This window comes from Microchirus variegatus (genome assembly GCF_963457635.1).
Source record: "Microchirus variegatus genome assembly, chromosome: 6".
Classification (NCBI taxonomy): Eukaryota; Metazoa; Chordata; class Actinopteri; order Pleuronectiformes; family Soleidae; genus Microchirus; species Microchirus variegatus.
Window position 1 is genome coordinate 31105156 of NC_139807.1, and position 17251 is coordinate 31122406.

A 17251-nucleotide genomic window follows, 5' to 3' on the forward strand; every position below is an offset into this window, starting at 1 on the left:
CATAAAAGGGGAGATAAAATCCAATTCATTCACTATTGATTAGCAAAAGACCTCTGGCCAAGCAATAAATGAGAACCTCGCTCTTCCTCTCACACACACACACACACACACACACACACACACACACACACACACGCACACACCCTCAGCCTCTCGATGACAATCAACTTAATTAAAGTAGTTGAACAATCAGGTACTCAGAGTCAAGACAGAATTAGACTCCCTCAAGCCAAGCACTTTAAATCTTAATCAGAAGTGCACTAATTAAACTTCATCAACAGCGACTCACATGAAAATTCACCATTTTCGCCGCAGTACATTTATATATATATATTATATACACATACTGGTACATGCAGTACTGTGCGTGTGTGTGTGTGTGTGTGTGTGTGTGTGTGTGTGTGTGTGTGTGTGTGTGTGTGTGTGTGTGTGTGTGTGTGTGTGTGTGTGTGTGTGTGTGTGTGTGTGTGTGTGTAATCTTGGTATAACAGACCTTTTTCACAGCAGATATTTGTCAACGTGAAACAAACACAGGTTTTGCCGCTAACATGAATGAGGGTTCCACTCCAGGTTTAAGAGAACCAGGATCATGCTATTGTTCAGGTGCAAGGGTACACTCTTAGAAATAAAAGTGCTAAGTAGAACCATATAAGATTCTTCGGCTTGTCCTTATAGGAGAACCCTTTTGGAGGGTTCCACCAAGTACCCTTTTAAAACCCTTTATTCAGGAAAGGGGTTTTAAAGGGTTCTCTGGATCAAAATGGTTCTTACTGGAACCATTAGTGTTACCAAGAACCCTTGAAACCTTTATTTGTTGACCCTTTTGGAACCTTTATTTCTACACTCTCAGAAATAAAAGTGCTACGTAGAACCAGATAAGGTTCTTCGGCTTGTCCTCATAGGAGAACCCTTTTGGACTCTTCCACCAAGAACCCTTTTAAAACCCTTTATTAAGGAAAAGGTATTTTAAAGGATTCTCTGCATCAGAATGGTTCTTATTGTAACCATTAGTGCTCCGAAGGAAAAGGTTATATTATTATCATACATGTAATATATCATATATAATACATGTTTTATCAACAATTTCTGCTGCTGCTTATATAGGCCTAGACTAGACCATAGACCTACATATTATGTATTTATACTATTTTGTGTTGTGCTATGTAAATGTGAGGATTCTGTCTCTTGACTCCCAGAAGCTGTACATTTTTGAGGCTGCTAAAATTCTCCCTTAAGCAGTTTAAGCAGTGCCTACATTCAAATGACCACATCTTCTTCAAATATTATCTGATTTACATGTGTTAGACATTGTTGAAAGCTTAGAAATCACACTTTCAGAATCTGTGAATAACCTCAGCCGACTTATTGACAGTTTTGCTATGGCTGACCACATAATCTGAAATGATGATTGTAAGACCAATGCTGAAGTGATTCACAACGTTGATTTACTGTATTTGTGTTGTTTCAGAGCTCCGTGCACACAAAAATGGTGCAAAGTCTAATGAAAACTAAAAAGAAAAAAATTCTCCAGTTAAACCTGTTAAACCTCCTCTGGGCAGAAAAAGACTCTGCTGCTGCTGCTGCTTCTGTAATTACTCTGCATGTCAGTTCAGGCCAAGCAGGAGCAATCCAGCCTCTCTCTCTCTCTCTCTCTCAACCTGAGGGATTCCAAAAGCAGGAGTTCAGTCCATGAAGCAAACTCAAAACCTTTGACATGAAATCACACATTTTTTTTCTGTGGATTGCAAATGTTGGTCAGTTTACACCAGGGCCGTTTTTTCGCCTGCCTTGTAATGCTTTCAGGTATAAACCGCTCAGACTGTGTGAGCAGAGACTGCGAGGTGAAGTGTTAAAGGCGTAAAGCTCCGGCTCATATTTGATCTTCTTTGTGACCTCACTTCTGGGGAAGTATGCAGCCTATAGACGTGGCCTGTGGCATTTTTTTTCCCCCTCTCTCATGTCACTCTTTCAGATTTTTACAGCAGTTAGATCGTGTTGATATAAGGTTCACCACACCTTAGCTGCTGCTGCTGCTGCTGCTGCTGCTGCTGAAAAATCAGGAGTGACATCTGCAACAAAACAAGGTGAGTGTGGTCCATCAGATCTGTCAGGTTTCATGGGAACTTAACATAATTAGAAAAGGGTTTCCGTGTGTCACACTGCTTTCTTTTACTTTCTTCTGAAGTAGGGAAAAGAAACCACAAAGCAAGCTAATCATTGACACAGCACAACCGTTCACATCTCTGTACACGTTTAGAATCAGGACGTAAATCTGAAGCAGTTGGCTTTATTGCCCCGTCACTTCCTGTGTTTGTGGATAGCCTGTGGTTGTGCGTAGACTTTGACCTCCCACGTGGACGTGTTCCTCTAGAGCTGCAGAGGCGCGACGTACAGTATATTAATAAGCCAATAAACAAAAGCACTAAAACTTACACCGAGTTAAACTGGATCAACACTGTTAAGTCGTCGATTTCGTTGCAACAGCACAGGACAAGTGCCTGAGGGCCCTGAAGAACAGCTGAATACTTCTTCTGTTATTTTATTTTTATTTTAAATGCAGGTTTTTTGGTGAAGAGGGAGACTGGCAAAGTAAAAAATGTGATATTACTCATGTTGTGCGTGTTTACACAGTCACATTATGGGGAAAAAAATCATTAATCATAATGTAAATGATTACATTTTAAGGTGAAGACATGTATGGTTAAGATGGGGTTAGGGTTCAGCCTGTACTCTTAGATATAAGGGTTCTAAGTGTCCTTCTACAAGGGCTGAGGTTCTACCTGGAGCCATTTGCTTCTGAAAAATCCTTTCCTGGAAGAAACAGGAACGCTAATGGTTCCAGTAAGAACCATTTTGATCCAGAGAATCCTTTAAAACACCTTTCCTAAATAAAGGGTTTTAAAAGGGTTCTTGGTGGAAGAGTCCAAAAGGGTTCGCCTATGAGGACAAGCCGAAGAACCTTATCTGGTTCTACGTAGCACTTTTATTTCTAAGAGTGTAGACATAAAGGTTTCAAAAGGGTCCTTCTACAGTGGCTGAGGTTCTAACTGGAACCATTTGCTTCTGGAAAAACCCTGCTCCCGACGAAAGGGTTTTTCAACGGTTCTTGGTAACACTCATTTTGATCCAGAGAACCCTCTAAAACCCCTTTCCTGAATAAAGGGTTTTAAAAGGGTTCCAGGTGGAACCTTTTTATAAAGGTTCCACCTGGAGCCAAAAAGGGTTCTCCTATGAGGACAAGCCGAAGAACCATATATGGTTCTACTTCCAAGTCATCATTCGCAGGCTCTAGCAGGCACATTGTCGTCATATATAACATGTTTCCAGTGGACAGATAAATCCTCTGAGGCTGGAAGTTTGTGTAGAACTCTGTGCTGCACTGTGGAGACAAGAATAGAAATTTTCACAGACTTCACAGACTTCTGGTTTTCGATTGCTGTTGCCCTCGCCAGCACTCTAGCGTGTTTTACGGACAAAGCGGAGCTCCACGAGACAACAATTCCAGGAATTTAGCGCAGTGCGACATCCCAGTGAGCGCGGAAGTCAAAATCGCTAATTACAGCTAACGCTAATAATCGCTAATTACAGCTAACGCGAATTATCGCTAATTACTTACAGCTAATAAAAAGAACCTTAAAATAAAATAAAGTGTTCCCACAGCAGAGTAATATTCATTCCCCCAGTGTATACGTTGCTGTGAAACTTAACACAGTATTTATAACAGTGTTATATTGTCTTTTACTAAAGAATATTTAATCTCACCATAAATAATGATCATGATAAGAAATCGATCTCTGGTTGCTAACATAGGGAAAGTGAGGAGGGACCTGTAACTAAAGAGAGTTACGCACACACACACACACACACACACAGATGAAAACACACAAACACCCTCTGCTGCGCCTGCACTCAAACCTCTGCTGTTTCTTTCTTTCGTTCTTTCTTCACAGGTCAATAAGTACTTTGTGTGAAAGCCGCACACAGTCATCATGTATAATCCGACAAAAGGTAAGAAACCTGCTGCTAACGTCACCCGCTGCTCTACGAGCTGCGTCTCTGCTTCTACTTTCACTTTCACAAACAGCCTCTGTGTGCACACACACTGTGAGCTCAGGTGTTAATCACCTTTGTGCGCACAGTCACCGACTCATTTGCGTTCACCTGTGCTCTCTGGCCTAGATGTGTCACGTTCTGCTGCTTATATATAAATGATTAAATACTTAAAGTTCACATAAATCAGTTTTACATTCCGGTAACAGTGAGCCTTCCTACATGAAAGGTGATAATGTGCATTAATAGTTGTATTTCTGCAATGACTTTGACGTATTAACTGCAGTGAATCAGTGTGAGCGCTTGTCAAACTGGTTCATCCACATCAGTATTTGTTGTTCTTTTCTCTGATATAAACACACCGCACCAAAGTGACGATGTAACTCTTACACTTCCAAGTCCCTTCTGAAGCCAACAAGGAAATGAGAATATACTGAATAGCCACTAGGGGGGCACATTTAGCTGGTTGCAAAAATAACTCACTTGATTTATAATGTTGATAAACAATTCCCCAAGGAGTTGTGCGTCTTCTTCAGGAAAACACGGTGACAGTTTGGTAAATTATGTTCCACATATGAGTGTTACACCAGTGTAATTGACGCTGGTCCAACCTATCGCCCTATGTCAGCTGGGATTGGCACAGCGCCCCCTGTGACACCTCTGGTGGAGGATAAAGGGGTAGATAATGGATGGACTGTAAGATAACGTGTTTTTTGAAATGAATGATTGCTATTGTAATACGGTGACATTTGTGTGCTATAGCAGTTTATGCCCAGTAGAAGGCGCTACAGTGTTCTGCACGCAGTTATTCAGAGGCGATTCTAGAGTCTGTAGGGGCCCTAAGCAAAAATTCCCAGGGGGCCCTTCCTTCCGACCAGTGTTCAGCACCATTATGTTACAAATAATCTGACTCCAACAAAAAATGTATGAGTTCAAAATATAATTTTTTTCCGAAACATGGAAAAACCTTGTAATTAAAAAGTATGTGGAAATATAAATGTAAAGTAAAATACTGTAAATAGCTTTTAAAAAACTATATAAACATAGCAAAAAAATACACTACACTGTAGAAGAACCCACATTATAAAACAATATCAATATATAGAACAATAAAATACTGTAAATAACTGAAAATATCATATATAAACTGAGTAAAAAAGATAGACATTACACTGTAAATAATCCTCTTCATTTACCAACTTGCAGAACGATAACTTCACACAGGTTAAAGTGAGGTGGGGCCCCTTTAGGGGGGTTTCCTACTGAGATGTCATTGTTGTTTAAGGGGGACGGGGAGACGGCTGCTCACTGCACATTTCAGTAAAAACAGCCCTCAGGCTCAGAGTGTCGGGGGGGCCCCCTATCGGCTCGGGCCCCCAAGCAGTTGGCTGCCTTCCCTGTTCACAAGCTGCACCTCTGCAGTTATTGAAGAGACATCAGCGGCATAAAAAACCAGTTGAACGGAAGATAACGTTTTGTGTCATGTCTGCTCTAGTTTTGGTGTATTTCTGTAGCAGTACTACGTGCCATGTACACGTCTGACATGTGTACTGCAGCGTTTAGAGTTGTTTACGGAAAAACTTTTTGAAAAAACAACAAAGAAAATCATAGAATAGGGATTTTTGAAAATGTCTGACCTATGTTATTTTCAGCTCATACAGATAGTGTCCTCGTGTCAAAACTTTAAAAGCTCTATTCATAGAGACTGTGAGGAAACAGAAGTTTATAACTTTATATATTATATCAGCACAGGTAAAAGGAATAGGATAAAAGTAAAAAAGCACTGCACTACTGTGATGCAACGTCTGCTCGGGGATAACAGCTGATTATGAGGCTTCACTTCACCTGGTATTAACAGCCCGATCCTCTGTGATCCCATTATATGTGTGAAGTGCTAGATGTGACTGTTCACACCTGACATTAGGATGCAGCCAGATGCCGTGGCCGCATGAGATCGGCTCTGGCTTCTCCCACCGGTGTAATATCTGTGAGTAAATCAAAGCTCGGCTCACACTGAATGAAATGAGATTTTAACCATTACAAAAATAAATCATGTGGTGATCAGTGATATTATTGTGGCAGCGGCTGCTTCGCTGGGCCGACACTGTGGAGTAGTGACTGGCACTGCTGGCTCACAGTGAGAAGGTTGCTGTTTTGAATTCCGGGCCGATCCAGGGCCTTTCTGTGTGGAGTTTGCATGTGTGGGTGGGTTTTTTCCAGGTTTTCCAGATTCCTCCCAGAGTCCAAAAACATCCATCCATCCATCCATTATCTACCGCTTTATCCTCCACCGGAGGGTCGTGGTGTTAGAGTGACCAATTCACCTAATCCCCAAATCTGCATGTTTTTGGACTGTGGGAGGAAGCCGGAGAAAACCCACGCACACACGGGGAGAACATGCAAACTCCTTGCAGAAAGGCCCTTGTTCGCCTGTGCAGAGTGTGGCACTACCTTTCGCTCTACGTCAGCTGGGATTGGCTCGAGCTCCTCACAACCCTCATGTGGAGGATAAAGTGGTCATGCAGCTCAGGAACGTGACCACGTGTCCTCAAATATAGAACCATAGGACCTTTACTGCGCTCTTGAATCTGTCATAACGGATCTTAATACCAGGTGAAATTATAAAGCTAGTTATCATATTGGGGGCCCATGGTTGGTGCAGTGGTAAGCGCTCTCGCCTTTGCAGCAAGAAGACCCAGATTACCAGGTTTGAGCCCTGGTTCGAGCCCCAGTTGGAACAATGGCATGGGTTTTCTCCGGCTTCTCCGGCTTCCTCCCCCAGTCCAAAAACATGCAATATGGGGATTAGGTGAATTGGTCACTCTAAATTAACAGTAGGTGTGAGTGAATGGTTGGTCTCTATATGTGGCCGGGCAAACTGTCCAGGGTGTACCCCGCACAAGGCACAGCACCCCCCGGTGGAGGATAAAGCGGTGATGGATGGATGGATATCACATTGCTCAGTTTGTATATAAAAGAAGCATTATTGTCTATGAAAAGCATAATCCTCACAACCAAGAATAAAATACTTCATATAAAAAAGCGACGTCTGCAGGTTACATTTTGGTTACAGCGACAACCAAAAGTAATGCTCACGATTAAATACTTCAGTTATTAAAGTCTTCACTGTAAATATGTGCAGGAATTAATGTTATGTTTCACGCTGAGCGAGTGTTTTTACTTATAAATGTGAGATTTTTTTTGAGGGTTAAATGTCAGAGTGAATTGCAGCAGAGAAAAGTGGTTCATTAATGTCTGATGAAGTCAGTCTGACTGCCTTGTTAATTTATAATCATGTGGGAAATATTTAACAGCGTGTGCATACTTTTTTCTAATAGAAGACATCAAGGGGATTCATTTTTATTTTCCATTATCATAAAATTAGTGTCCTAATGTTATTCAGAGCTGCAGTGATATAAATAATAAGACAAAACACAGACTAATCAGTCTAAACTTTATATTTTTGTCTTTTCATGATCATCACCATGGCAGAAAAACCGACACTGTAAACTTGTCAGACCAGATTCAACTAAATCAACCAAATTGTTTGAAAATTGGCTTGAATTCATGTCGTCTGATCCTGCCATTAGACCGGCTTTGAAAAAAAAGTTGATTCAAAATTTCAGTTGGACTAACTACATATATGTTTTCACTGGAGTTTGTTTGTCCGTCTGTCAGCAACAAAACTCGAAAAAGTCACAGACGGATTTGGATGAAATTTCAGGAAATGTCTGCAACGGGACCAGGAACGAGTGACTGAGCTGCCGTGGCGGATGTCTGCGCTCTCCGAGTGCTTTTCTAGTTTATTATGTCATGTAAATGTACTGAATGTGGCCCACGGTCAGTTTGGTGCAGGATATTGAATATATTTAGACTTGCTTGTTTATATCAGGGTTGAAAACATTATTGTTTACTGCAGATTTCTAATATTATTACCAATTTTAACCACTTTAACTTTCCTTTTTAATGAATTAATGATTTTAAATTGCATTGTTTTAATTTCATAATTGATTCTTGAATTTATTGTGTTTTAATTTCTGCTTGATTTTAAATTGCATTCATTTCTGCTTGATTTTAAATTGTTTGATGTTTTAAACAGTTTTAATTTCTATAGTTAATTTTTTATTTAATTGATTGTGTTTTAATTTCAAATGTATTTCCTGCCTGTAAAGCACTATGAATTGCCTTGTGCAAGAATGGCGCTATAGAAAATAAACTTGCCTTGCAACCCTAGTAGAGTCTGTCAGCAAATTGCTTCCGCTGTGCAGACACGTCTGGCAAGGACGCCATTTTGGCCAACTTCAGAACTGTGTAGTTTAGTCAGGCTTCTTTCTTCTTGAGAAGAACAGGTGATGAGATGATGATGATGCAGAATGAGACTCTGTGACACGAGACTGTTCACCAAACAAAGAGATCTTTATCTGCAGCTTGCTTGGGAGAGCTTCAGCCAAATCCCTAAGATGCACTAACTAATTGCAAGCAAGTCTCCTCTTCTTAAAGGCTATATTTTCTCCTGCTATAAATCACACCTTGAGGGGCCTCTTTTTGACAAAAACAAGGTCAAATCTTTGAGCTAGGTGTCCATTTTCTGGTCAACCGAAGCCCACATATGTAATATTCAGACACGCAGACTGCAGACTTCCATTGTAAACACAGACTCCTCTCCAGCCTGGGGAACCTCGCGCCCCTTAATGCAATGTAATGCACATCTCAAACATAGTAAAAATGCTTTGCTGTGTTAATTTGTTTTAGTGACGAGCTTAACACGTTGACGACAGAGAGGTGACATCTAGCAGCTATTGTAGAGCCATCGAGTACGTTCGCGGGTCATGGCTGTTGGAGGTGGGAGGTGACTTCACCCTTTCCAGATTGCATCTCCGCCATCAGGCTGTAATATGTTATGAATATTCAGTATTTAAAGAGCTCCAGTCAGTCGTCTGATAACAATATACTCACGGAGAATTCTAATTGTCATTGCTGTTAACAGTCGCACTGGTGCAAACTGCTCAGAATGAACAACCGTCATGTACCTGGGATGTCACTGCATATGATAAATGTGAATAAAAGTTTGAAATGTTTCACATGTCTCTCCTGCTCTGCTTTCAGAGGACATTTATGCGTTTGCTTTGGCCAAGACTCTGACGAAGGTTCCATCGCCTGCAACTGTAGGACTCTACTCTTCATGTCACAATCGAGCCAACATGATTCTTGAAAAAATGGAAGGTGTGTAAACTTTATTTGTTGTTGTTGTTGTTGTTATGTGCTGGATGATTCTCATTTTAATTGAAGGTGCATTATGTAATAAATCTAAATCAACTGGCCATAAAATCCTCCTAATATGTCACAGAGACTCAGGAATAATGTTCATATAACAAACTGAACTCACCAACAACAACAGTACAGACAAAATATATTTTGCAGACTGCAAATCATGTTTTGGCATGTGGCGCCACCTACCGCCGTCTACCAATCATTGCACTCAGTAGAGTCTCAGCTGCCGAGCAACCACGGGTTGCCAGTTACGTCAGAAAACCAAACCTAAAAGACCTCGGCATTTTGAATTTGAATGTAGCAACCGTTTTTGGCCACATTTTTACATATGGCACCTTTAACGACAAAAAACTCACATTTCTGAAGGTCACCCACGTCATACTTTTGTCGTTTATGTCATTTTTTTTTATCTTAACTATTGATTTTCTGTATTTGTATTTATATATTGCTTACTTTTTTATTTTATTGCTAATTCTTATTATTTTTATATTAGTCACAAGTCTAAATCTCAGCCAACAAGTTACACAGTCTCAGGGCAACAATCTATTATAATAATAATAATAATAATAATCTAATGTGATTTAATAAAATCTAGAAATCAAGACGGTGGATTTCTTTAAAGATTTTTTTTATATATACTGATAGAATATACACTTACACAAACATGCATATGTTTCGCATATTCAATTTGTGCAGATAAACGCTGCTAAAGTCCTGCAAATGAATAAGCTTTTTTTTGTTCACTTTGCAATAAAACGAACATGCACAAAATAGAAAAGAAATGACAAATCCCCAATTCAGAGACATCAGAGAATGAAGTCACACTGTGAGAAATATGTGAGGTCAAAAACATGAAAATACAAGGGTTTTTTTTTTTATTTCCTCTCTGTGCCGTACCTGACATTGAACAGTCTCAGTGAAATATGTGCAGCTGTATAGAAGGGCTCCAACACAAAAGACAAGTTGAAGCTTGTTTATGTGTGTGTGTGTTGCCCTGAAGGTCTGGCAGCACAAGGTTGTCACAGGCTTTTATTTTTTTTTTTAACAGATAGTGTTCCAGATGTTGGACACAGACTTGATGGTCACATCATCATGATTATGTATTTCTGCAAAAACAGAGTATGTTGTCCTGTCTTGAACACAGTGTTTGCCTCTGGTTATTTTATCACTTGGTGAGAGACAAAGAAGTACAATTCACCAACTTGTTGTTATAATATATCACCCAGCAGAGGAAAACCAAAAGCCAACATGTATTTTTAGGGTGCAATCACAGTGATCGGCCAGGTTTAGTGTGGATAAATTGATCCCTGGTACATTTGCTTTCACATCTACAGCATTTGGTGCGCACCATACATGATCGGTGCCTCCGTTCAGTTCGGTTCGTTTGCGTAGGTGTGGATGTAATCTCGGTACTTTGGTGCACACCAAATCAACCGGTCCGAGACACCCTGAAGGCCACATTATACTTCTCCGACTGCGTAATGCGTAATCCGCCTGCGTTACCACGGAAACCCACGAGCCTTCATACGTCTGCGTCGTGGACGGATACGCGATGCAATTTCCCGCCCGATCAGTAGGTGTCGCTGCGCAAGGTTGTTGTGCTTTTGGCTACAGTGAGCAATGGCGTCCGAGAGAGAAAGAGAGAGAAAGACTGTTGTTGAAACAGTGGCCGTTTCTCACTTTTCTGTGTCACGGAACGCAGTTTTAAGATAATTTGAGGTTGGGAATTGGCCATTTAGAGTCTAAACATGTGCTGTGTGTGTTAAGATATGACGTATTTATAGTTTGGCAGCGGCGTTGTCGGCGGTGATCAGCTCCGCCTCTGTGGACGCTCGGTGTGCACTGTGAGCCGGCACAGAGCAGCTTCGCTCGGCCTGTCCTGAGGACCAATCAGGATGCACTGCTCCTCATTATCAAAACATTGTTTTAACAGTGTTTAAAAATAGCTTCTTCACGACTCCCCGCCGCAGTCCCTTTGACGACCTTTGACCCGGAGTCAGACCCAGAGTCAGAAGACACTGTCGCTCGTGAAACACCTCCACAACGGATGTTATTCTTCTTCTGTGATTCAATGTATGCACCCGGATGTGCCCGGACTAGTGCCCGGAGCAGGACGATCTGCTGTTCAGGAGAACCGGTGTTAACGTAACCGGACCGGGTTTTTTCAGAGATCTCGCTGAGCCCGAGATTACAATAAAACACAGCGTTCTCAGCAGTGGCTGAACTGTTTGTTTAGAACCTTCAGGACTTCTTAAACAAGGTAATGACGCAGATACACACTAAAAAACAGCGTTAATTGGAACTTCTGGTCTAGGTCCGCTTTAAGATTTCTCTGCCTTGATTGACATCATTCATCCTCACATCATTTCAGTGCACATGGATGAGGAGGCTGAAAGGATCGAGGACGAGCACAAAGGAAGACCTCGGTCGGTGAAACCTTCATGCACAGGCTTCTTTGCCCTCATCGGTCGGCTCATCTTCTACAGACCCATTCAGACGAAGAAGAACCAGCAGCACTGCGACATCAGATTCGTGTACGTGGACTTCAGTGCCTGGCACTTCGCAGGCAGTGACCTGCTCTGGGCCGGGATAGTAATACGACTGTTTCAGGCCATGCAGTGGAACTTTGGGAAATTACAGCTCGCACTCTACCGCGTGGCTCAATATAATGAAGAGGATGAAATCAAGAGGAAGGTAAGTGCACTTATCAAAGGAATAATCAAAAAGGCTTTGTAAACATATACTGACAATAACAACAGAATTTGAATTTGAGTTGATTGCAGATGATAGTGTAATCTGTAGTGAGATTAGGGGGCAGGTGGAATAGAGCCTAAAGATGTGGATGTATGCACTGGAGAGAGGAATGACAGTTAATCTGATCCACGGATTTTTAATATTGGACCACTGTACCGATTAGAGCTGAAACGATGAATCCATTAATCGAATATTAATCGATTACTAAATTAATCGCCAACTATTTTGATAATCGATAATCGGTTTGAAGCTTTTTTCGTGAGTAAAAACAGATTTCTGATTGTTTTAGCTTCTTAAAATGTGAATATTTTCTTGGTTTCTTTTTTTTACATTTTCTGACATTTTCTGGACCAAACGATTCATCGATTCATCGAGAAAATAATTGACAGATTAATCGATTACGAAAAGAATCGTTAGTTGCAGCTCTAGTACCGATACTGAGTATCCTATCGGCCAGTGCAAGATGTTGTGTCTGTCATTGAAGGTGATGAATTTTTGTAAAAGAAAATTAGATTCATTAGAATTTACTAGGTGGGCACCGTAACCCGGATCACTTACTAATTTTCTAGAATTTTATCCTTCACATGAGGGAGCCAATCCCAGCTGACATAGGGCAAAAGGCAGGGAACAACCTGGACATGTCGCCACTCAATATTAGGTAAATATTAGGATAAACAACTATTCACTCTCACATTCACACCTGCAGTCCAGTTAAACTCTGCATTTTTAGACTATGGGAGGAAGCTGGAGTACCCAAAGAAAACCCATGTGCACATGTGGAGAACATGCAAAGTCCTCACAGAAAGGCCCTTGTCCAAACCAGAATTCAAACCAGTGACATTTTCTCATATGGCAGTGGTGGAACCTGTGTTTAATGTGTTTTTTTGTGTGTTTTAAGGTAGTGGTGGATGGCGTTAAAGACTGGAGGTCCAAGAAGATTTGCTGCTGCCCTCTGTGGCTCCTCGTCCTGTTGGTCCTCGCGGTTCCAGTGATCCTCCTGATTGTCCTTCTGACGTGCGACCTTCCCAAAGCCGTGGCGAAACCCGGAGAGGACGTGAAGAAAAAAGTGGGCGTGCTGGAGGGTCTGGTCATCGCCTCGTTGGGCGTCCCTGCAGCGAGCGCGGCCAGATATGGCTTTCAGATGGTGAAGAACCTCCTCTGCAGCCCGGACCTGAACATAAAGAAGGGCATGGACAACCAGCGAATCAGCGGCAAACTGGGTTTCATGAACGAGGTGAGGAAGGAACTGTGGGTCATGTCGCGCTTCGTCCAGTTTATGGAGATATTTGAGAGACGACGGATTAGAGTGGTGCTGAAAATCACAAATCTGGACCGCTGTGACCCAAAGAAAATCGTTGCAGTTCTGGAAGCGATCAACATTCTTCTCTCCGACGAGGAGGGTCCATTCATTTCCATTCTGGCTACAGACCCTAACGTTATTGTGCAGAAAGTCAACTTTGCGGACGGCTGCTTCAGCCGAGAGGACAGAGCGTACGCACTTTTGAACCGCATCGTCACGCTGGCCTTCACAGTCCCGCCGCTGAGCGATGAATCAAAACACAGCTTGTTCCAACGCCTCACCAGCGATTCATCACATCTCCAGAATATGAGCATTAGGAACAATGAAATTAGATCAAGAAAGCCCCAAAAGACATCAGATGTAACCGAGGTGCTTGTTCCTCTGGAAGAGACGAATTCGTTGATGGATAAAACCGCAGTGACACTGGACGTAAATGACGAGGAGGTGGAGATGATGGTGAGGAGCGTCTTGACCAACGATGACAAACATCTGGACAAGTACATGTCGGACGACGCGACGTCCATGAGGAGGGTGATCAACTGCATCCGAATGACTGTGATAATCATGATGGCGCTGAAGAAACCGCTCCCCCGTCCAGAATACATCGCAGCGTGGGTGGTGTTGGCCAATCAGTGGCCCTGTCGCCTCAGCTGGATCATTCAGTGCGCAGAAGATTCTCACCAGAGAGCGGAGATCGATGGCAACACCGTGGCCAAGGCTGACGACTCAAAGACTTTGTGGGAGGTGTTCAGCGAGTCCAGGGCCGAGCTGTACGTGATGAGCGAGCACATCGAGGAGATCCTCGAGCAGGACGGAGACCCCGAGATATTCGAGAGGTTTCTCACCGTGGATTTCCAGTTCACTGTAAAGGACCTGAAGATACTTGAAGTAGCAACAGTCAATCTGGATCACACCATCAAGAAGGAGCTGGCTCAGATCAGAGGGACGTCGAGGCTGAAGGATTCTGGTTGGATGAGGGATTTAGCGCCTCTGCCAATCACAACGCTCATCAATATGGACACAGAGGACGTATGTAAGGAGGTAAGAAACCGCTTTAAAATGTTATTGTTCTCGGTGTTCATTTGATCATTCAGCCTCTGTTTTATCTTCATGGACAGAAACAATGGAACTATTTATATCTGAAAACAACCTAACTAACACTGTTCAGATAATAACGGGTTCATATTTTGTGTTCGTATCACAATCACGATTTTTGAGAAATCTGTTTTGCGATTTCGACTGAAAGAGCCACAACGGCAGCACACGGGTCATAGCATTGTGTCGAGACAAATAGCTAGTTTTAAAACCACTGTCAGGCTCAAACCAACAGGACAGGGTTCCTTTAGACCACATGTGTCAAACTCAAGGCCCGGGGGGGCCAGATGTGGCCCCGCCACGTCATTTTATGTGGCCCGCGAGTGATTAATTGGTCTTAAAAATCCGTGTTAAAATAGGTCTATGCTGCTTTAAGGCTTTAAGGTTGACCATAAACTACATTTCCCACAATGCATGGCGATTGAGTGACAGCATCACCATCGCGGACCGGGTTACATCTATAATGCATCATATTTTTAACTTAAATAAGTAATAAATACAGAAAGTTATTTAGCAATATGTTACGGAGCAGTTACCTTTATTTTATATTATATTTGGTTACATTCAGAGCCGTTTTTTTGCTATATGCGGACTATGCATCTGCATAGGGCCCCACAGCCACCAGGGGGCCCCCAAACGGCAAGTTCAGATTCATATTTTATTGTATTTTTGAGTATTAAAACTAGAAGTACCTGTCTTTATTTGCATGTATTGGATGCATTCATGTGTTTGTCGGGTAATTGGAAAAAGTTAGGAATCTCTACCTCGAGTTTGGAAAAAATAGGGGGCCCCAAATAGTATCTCACATATCTGAGCATCCTCTAAACTACAATGACATTTCAAACACACAACATGCCAAAAAAGTTCCACAAAGCTGGCAATACAAAAGTTGCAATGCAGTGCAAATACGTCTCCATGCGCAATTACGCACGGCGCATGAGCGGTGTTACTTACGTCAGCTGTTTCGTCCACCGTAACGGAGACAGAATGCTTGTTCCTCCTCCTCACCTCCTCCTCCCTCGTTGCCTCTGTCATCACATCTGCCACTGAATCAGAATTAATTAATTTTTAATCAGGTCATTCTGAATTGTGCTGGAGGTGCCGATGAAAACAGCGGACGGATATATCCATGAGATGATAGCGAGCACACTCCACTAACTCCAAATAGTTCCCCATTTATTTCCAATACATGTGACGACATTGATGAGACGCTTCAGAGTCTCTGTTCGGTCTGACCTTGTTGTTGTGGGTCTGTTGTGTGATGACGGCGCTGCGCATCGAGCTGAAGATCAACTCGTGTCTCCAAAAAGTTCTCAAACTGACCGTCGCTCAAATCCGCTCTCATCACTTTTGCCCACGTTTTCAGACTGTTGGCATTCATGTGCAGGTGCATTACCGCCCCCTACTGCTCTGGAGTGTGAACCAGAGATAGGTCACCATCAGACCATACAATTTCCCTAAATTTATCCTATCTTATACCCTATAAAATATCACCCGTATCCCTTAAGAAACGCATTACTGTTCTGACTTGTGCTTTCTCCCTCATTTCCATGACCCCCTTAAAGTCAAATTTGTGATCCCCTGCTGTTCAGACTTCACGAAGGCCGAAGATCTTTTGTTTTTTTGTCCAACCTACTTAAAATCAAACCGATGAATCACTCTCCAAACCAAAACACCAAGTCCTAACCAATCAATGAGCCAGGTAACCGGGCCTAATAGAGACGGATAATTCTGATTGAGCACGACTGTGCAAGAACCCTCTTGAAATGCAAAGTTATTATTATTATTCTGGCAAATTAATCAAATGTTTGAGGCCTTTCCCATGCCCCCAAAACTCACAGATTTTTGCGACCGCATCAATCCTGGTAAAAAAAATTACGTATTTAAAAGGTTCGGTAAAAAAGCGCAAACAATTGGAAGTGGGAGTGGCTAAAAACGGACGCGCAAAAAAAGTTGCTAGTAGGTCATCTCCTGTTGGGTTTAGCGTACATGAACGAAACTTGGTACAGACGTTTTTATGATGGTAGTTCCTAGTTACTGAAGTAACTAATTCTTCTCTTCTGTGTTTTTTGTATTTTTTCTTTTTTCCTAGTTGGAAAGGATGGAATTCCACAGCAAGTACGTCGACATAGTGAAAATCAACGGCCTCAATGGGATGGCACTGCTGTTTGGTAATTCAGAAGACCTTAAAGAGCTCCTGGGGATGACCTTTGGAGAGTGGGCAACTTTCAGACTGCACTTCCTGGGTTTACCGCCACACCTGCGGCCGCAGTACAAGAACCTGCAGCCGGCGCCTTCCAAACCTCAGAGCCAACTTTTGAAATTCAAAGCACACGTTGGCTTTCATTACTCATCCAACCCAAGTCTAGCGAACAGCTCTACATAGAGGGAGCGATGATTGTGTGTATCGTAGACGAAAAAACTTGAGAATATACTGTGAGATTCACCTCTAACGAGGATGAAATGTGAAAAGAAACTTGCATTAGACCATAAACCATTTTTCAGTTCAATGAAAATGTATCAAATTCATTTAATAATTACATATCGCATGACTTAAACAGGACGTTCATTCGTGCACGCATCATTTCATTTTTACTGTATTTTTGTACAAGGTATATTTGGCATTTTATGAATTAAAATGCATCGTCATGTGTTAAGGCAAAGTTTATTGATCGTTCACAGCTCAATTTCATGCAAATCAAACAAAATATGAAAAAAAATCCTGCAAATGTGTACAAAACAATGTGTATCAAAATGTTGTCATAAAATTGTCAAAGTAGC

General features: G+C 42.0%; 1 protein-coding gene across 1 annotated transcript; it reads left to right on the forward strand.

The window, feature by feature from the left end:
• Window positions 1-3989: 3989 nt before the first annotated feature.
• nkpd1 (NTPase, KAP family P-loop domain containing 1) lies at window positions 3990-16856 on the forward strand (the record flags this gene model as incomplete). The annotated part of the gene is made up of 5 exons (XM_083890869.1): window positions 3990-4008; window positions 9157-9273; window positions 11693-12019; window positions 12978-14416; window positions 16563-16856. 5 exons carry the CDS (start codon window positions 3990-3992, stop codon window positions 16854-16856), a joined length of 2196 nt encoding a protein of 731 aa, XP_083746995.1.
• Window positions 16857-17251: the final 395 nt, after the last annotated feature.